The sequence below is a fragment of the Triticum urartu genome, chromosome 7A (assembly GCF_056163025.1).
Source record: "Triticum urartu cultivar PI428250 chromosome 7A, HENAU_Tu73, whole genome shotgun sequence".
In the NCBI taxonomy this organism is placed as follows: Eukaryota; Viridiplantae; Streptophyta; class Magnoliopsida; order Poales; family Poaceae; genus Triticum; species Triticum urartu.
Window position 1 is genome coordinate 109,112,996 of NC_141879.1, and position 5,587 is coordinate 109,118,582.

Below are 5,587 nucleotides of genomic sequence, written 5' to 3' on the forward strand. Positions count from 1 at the left end.
TAGTCCCAAGGGATATTTACAGTCCCCGTATAATTATGGCCAAAAGATTTGCTGCGAGCGTGAGATTTCTGCCACGGGGAACACTTCCCCGACCAGGCGTGCACAGCTCCCTCTTGGGTTCTTCCTGCGCCGCGCATGCACCTAGACCCCACGCCAGCCTTTCTTGTACGTACCGTCACATCGGCCGCTTCCTCCATCGTAAGTATTTTTCTGGTTTGCAGAGACGATCTCGGTAATGCCCGCAAGCGGCAGCACTCGCTTATACTCCACTACTAGTGCATGCCCGTCCGTATTCTGCCGTTTGTTTGCCATGCATCTCGGTGTAGCTCCGCGACCGATGTGAGCCGCTCCCCGTAATTAGCATGCACGCATGCCTTGGCTGGCTTGAATTGCATGTCGCCTCGCATGCACGCGCGCGTTCAATCCACCTAGGCTTGCGGGCGCATCTCTCTCCTCGGCTCCAAGCAAACTAGCGCCGTCTTCCCAGCATGCAAATCCGTAATATCTGGCTCTCAATTGCTAATGCAAACGGTGAAATCGATAACGGATGGACGGTAATTTTGAGAAAATCTGAAAACGCTGGGTGACGGGCGGAGGGAGAAGGGAGTACCCACAAGAGGTGCTACTCATCTTCTTTGAAAGTAGCCTACGATCTGACCCGACCCGAGTAGCATAGCTGTATAGGGCACATGAAAACATGTGTGAATCAGCCCGTGGAGCAAGCTGAGTTGCGAATTGACTCCCCAGTGCGGCAGACGATAAAACTACGCACCTGCAGGTCTGCTGCCTGTAGTACTCCCTCCATTTCAAAATATAGTTTCGATGTCCAACTTTGATCATAAATTTAACCAATGAGACCAACTGCGGCGGGAGAAAAATTTATATAATTGAAAACTTCTTTTAAATACGAATTCACTGATATAATTTTTGCTCCCGTCGCAATCGGTCTTGATAGTTAAATTTATGGTTAAAGTTGAAGTACGGGGATAGAAGAAGCACTACATTGTGAAATCCGGAGAGGCTAGAGTTCAGAGTGAATCTTTGGCTTCCGCAGTTCTCACCTTTGACGATACCGTGAAGCATCCAGCAGTCAAGACATCAACTCAGTCTTTACACAAACTCATCCACGGGAAAAGAGCAATGCTACGTCTACAAAGACTTACTTAAAGATTTTACGTACAAATTGATGTGGGAATTGCGATTTGTAACTGGGGATGGAAGACAATTAGTTTGAAATGTTAAGTAAACCTTTGTAATTCCAGCACTATCGCGAGGAAAAACTCCTTGGGAAGGTAAACCACAGTCGTCGGAGTAGTCTACGGACGCAGTCTAGTGACTTAATTGTAGCAGGCGTACTCAAAAGTCACTGGAGCTGGAGCTGCGTCCGTGGTCTTCAAGTAGGAGTAGCACAACAGGAGACGGGAGACCCCAGGACGGACACACAGGGCACCTTGGTGCGCCATGCCTTCTTCTTCCTCCTCCTCCTCGTATTCTTCCTCCGACGACTACTCATCCTCTTCCTACTCGTCATCGTCCTCTGACCCAGACTACAACATCGAGGATGACGCCGCCGGCGCCGACCTCCGGTTGACGGCGGAGGAATTCGTCTCGGTCCTGCGCACGCAGAACGACGTCGACGCGGTGGGCAAGAAGTACGACATCTCGGAGGACCAGTACACAGCCCGCCCCGTCGGCGACCTGCGCGCGAGCTCGTCCCCGCCGCATGGCGCCGTCTGCGTGTACGCGCACGCGCTGGAGGCCGGGATGCGCCTCCCGCTGCACCCGTTCTTCCTGGACGTTCTCAACCACTTTAACCTCGCGCCGACGCAGCTCGCACCCAACGCTTGGCGCATCATGGCGGGCTTCCTTGTGCTCTGCCACTTGGCCCGCGTGCCGCCGCCCCTCGCCGTGTTCCGGCGTTTCTTCCTGCTCCACCACAAGCACAAGATAGCCTGGTACTTCTTCAAATCCAGGCGCGGCTCCGGCTTGCGCATCACGGGGTTGCCGGATTCCATCAAGGGTTGGAAGAGCGGGTTTTTCTTCCTTTATTCGGCGAACCCGTGGCCTTGTCCGGTGGAGTGGGGCAAGCCGTCCAAGAGCTCTCTGGTGGACCCTGTGCTCTCCGCCGAAGATAGGGAAACGGAGGCGAAGTTGCTGAGCGCTTACGGAGCCTCCCCTGTTGATCTTAGAAAGTATCTTTGCCGCAGCAATCTTGCCGCCGCCATGATATCTCCCTTGTCGGCACCGAAGTCTTCATCACCGGAGCCCCCGGTACTGCAGCCGTCGCCACCACAGCCCCCGGCGCCGTCATCACCGGAGCCCCCGGCACCGAAGCCGTCGTCACCGCAGCTCCCGGCGCCGTCATCACCGCTGGCCCCGGCACCGAAGTCTTCGTCACCGCAGCTCCCGGCGCCGTCGTCACCGGAGCACCCGGCACCACAGCCTTCATCACTGCTGTCCCCGGCACCGCAGCCTTCGCCTTCTTATACTGCTACCAAAGGGATGGATCCTGCAGTCTACGTCATGATGAAAGCCATGCTGTCGGCGAACAAGGTGAAGTCCGAGCCGGACGGCAACACGACGGGATCGTCGGCGTTGCGTGGGAAGAAGAGGAAATTGGACGAAGCATACGGTGACGACGGCCCGCCTTCTTATATGTTGCCAAACACTCAGCCTACTCCCCATGACAGCTCCGACGGCCCGCCTGGGGGGTTCTCCCGGAGCCGGAAGATGCGGCATATTCCCAGCGGACATGACGGCGACAGCATGGACTGGGAAGCCGCACGGGAGAGGCTGCGGGGCGTCGTCCCTCCGCAGCTGGAGCGCGTGTTTGCGGCGACCAAGCCCTCCGACATCGTCAAGTCTACATACGTCGCTATTCTTCAGGTACGCACGGTAGCAAATTCAGCGTAGGTGTTGTGCTTGTCCGGTGTCCGGTCGCTCACGTTGTCTTGTGTGCGGGTGGCGTCGACGCATGCGTGTAGGCAGCGAACCACGCGTCCTTCTCCTTTTCCTACGCGCTGGAGCTGGACACGGAGAACGCCGCACTGCGGACGCAGCTGCAGAAGACGGAGGCCAAGCTCACCGCGGCGGAGGCGAAGGTGCAGACGGTGAAGGCCGAGCTCGCCGTGCGGCAGCGCGCGCAGGACGCGATGGATGGCTACGAGCGCTGGCGGGGCGCAGACGCCGGGCGGAGGACGTGAAGCGCGTTGCGTGCTCTGGGTAGAGGCAGTCCGGCAGATCAAACGGCCGCTTGACTACCTCATCGACTGATCTTTTGGAGTTCTCGTCTTATTTTGCATGTTCCCGGGTTATGCTGCAGGATTTGTTTGTTGGTATTCGCAAAACAAAAGTGTATGATTTGTCGCCGCAATGTTTTCAGATCTCCACTTTATTCAGCAAGTACTTATATATGTGTTCACATGCTACTGGAACTTTATGTTGCATTAACTGAGCTATGTTTTTTTTACGAAACTACTTCCCCTGTCTGGTGAAGAGTGTACATTTGGCTTTCCAATTGTTTAAAAAAAGTTTATTTTTATCTTTTCAACGCACTTTAAAATAAGAAAAAATGTTTCTCTCACATGACACGGTAATCAAGACTAATAACATTCTACATATGGTCTCCTTAATTTTAGGGATGGCAGTTTTGCTCATGGGTATGGGTACCCGCAGGTACCCTACCCGTAAACGGCATGGGCATGACTTGAAGAGATTTTCTACCCACGGGTAATGGGTACCCATACCCGCAGAATATATGGGTAGAGCATGGGTAAGAAATTGTACCCATGGGTAACCCAATGGATACCTAGAAAAAAAATGAAAATAACTCCTATAACATGTGGGATTAACATCCAACTCATATGGTCCAACCTTAAATCTCGTATTCCTTAAATAAGTCATAGCTCATAGGTTCATAATCACCTGTTCGTCACTCCTCATACGTCCTATGTGACTCCTCAAAAAAATGAAATATCGACTCTTCGCTACCAGACTCTTGTCGAACACTCGATCCAGCGATCCACAATTCCCACCACCTCCTTCCGCTACGTCGGCCTTCCACCAACGGCTGCTCATACTCCCTTGATGCCTCCAAGAGACCACCCACTGGAGGAGGCCACGTACGTGCTATACTACTCTACTATGATCACTTGAATTTTGAACTCATTTCTCTACCTCTTAAGAATTTGAATGCTATATATTGTACCCGATGGATACCCATTGGGTATAGGATACCCGATGAGTATGGGCATGGGTGTCGGTTTATACTCATGGGTATTGAAGTGGGTGGATATAAAAAGTTTCTATGGGTATGGGTTTGGGTAGAAGGAGGTTGTACCCACCCATACCCTACCCATTGCCATCCCTACTTAATTTCTACATGCATTAAGCTTATTGGGGTTGGGTAATCAAAGAGGAGAGAGGTGGTGGTTTGCACTTTTTCAATGTGTTTCCTGCATTTCATAATTTATTCTAAAATTTCTATATATACTCTTTTCATCGAACGGAAGGAGTATTTGCAATTATAAAAGTTATCCGAATTCCAAAGTATTTCAAACATAATTAAAATTCTATCAAGATTCTGAGGTTACCAAACGACCACTCCTGCTGCTAGAACAACGCGTTGATGTCGCCGTTTCTCTATCGAAGCCGGTTTGACCTTGTTGACCTTGTTAATGATAGTCAAAAAGTCTTCATGCATCTGTCTCTAAAGATCAGCACACCAAATATTACCACATGACAAGAAACACTAACCTCACCGTCGAAGGACACGACAAAAATCTACACCGGTGCTCCGTCGACTACGTCCAAACGGACAAATTCAAGGAGTGTCAGAGTCCGGAAGGCAAACCCAAAAAAGAAACGATGCCATCCGCCCGAGCGCCGCATCTGCGAAAACTAGAAAATAATCCTAGCCTAAACTACTAACCGGAGCGAAGACACAGGGTTCTCCTCGAGGTGATAACTTAGCTTAGATTAAATGGCTATGTTGCTTGGAACTGCTCGGGTTAAAGTCACTGGATTTGCTAATACTCGTCTACAGGAGAATTAGTGAAATATATAACACTCATATTATTTGATTATTTAAAAATATAAAAAATCACATAAATCTTTATATAAAATTAAATGGTACTCCATATATTCCATAATGTAGTGCGCTCGTGTTTTTTGAGATTTTTGCTCCGGCCACAGTAGCCCACGTTGGTCCAGCGCAATACATTATGAAATAGAGGGAGTATAGCAGTTAGATGAGACTTAGTTAAATCTCACCCAAATGAGAACTGGCCAGATAATTAAGTCATAGACTTGGCCTGGACGGTGACATTTTTCTGATTTGATGGTATAATTTTTGCTCCCACCGCAGTTGCCCATGTTAGTTAAATTTATGGTCAAACTTAAATCTCGAAAAACACCGGTGCAATACATTATGGAGTGGAGGGAGTATAGGAATTAGATGAGTCTTAGTTAATTTTCATCCAAATGAGAACTGGCCACAGAATTAAGTCTTAGACTTGGCATGGACGGTGACATTTTTTCTGGATTTGATCAAGCGCTTATGTTTCAACGGCATGACATGTGCCTCTAC

The 5,587-nt window shown here is 50.1% G+C and overlaps 1 protein-coding gene across 1 annotated transcript; it reads left to right on the plus strand.

Annotated features, from left to right (window-relative positions):
• The first annotated feature begins 1,222 nt into the window (after positions 1–1,222).
• On the plus strand, positions 1,223–3,446 carry LOC147958353 (uncharacterized). Its single transcript, XM_087535235.1, has 2 exons — positions 1,223–2,886; positions 2,985–3,446. Exons 1-2 carry the CDS (start codon positions 1,462–1,464, stop codon positions 3,201–3,203), a joined length of 1,644 nt encoding a protein of 547 aa, XP_087391361.1. The 5' UTR covers positions 1,223–1,461; the 3' UTR covers positions 3,204–3,446.
• Positions 3,447–5,587: the final 2,141 nt, after the last annotated feature.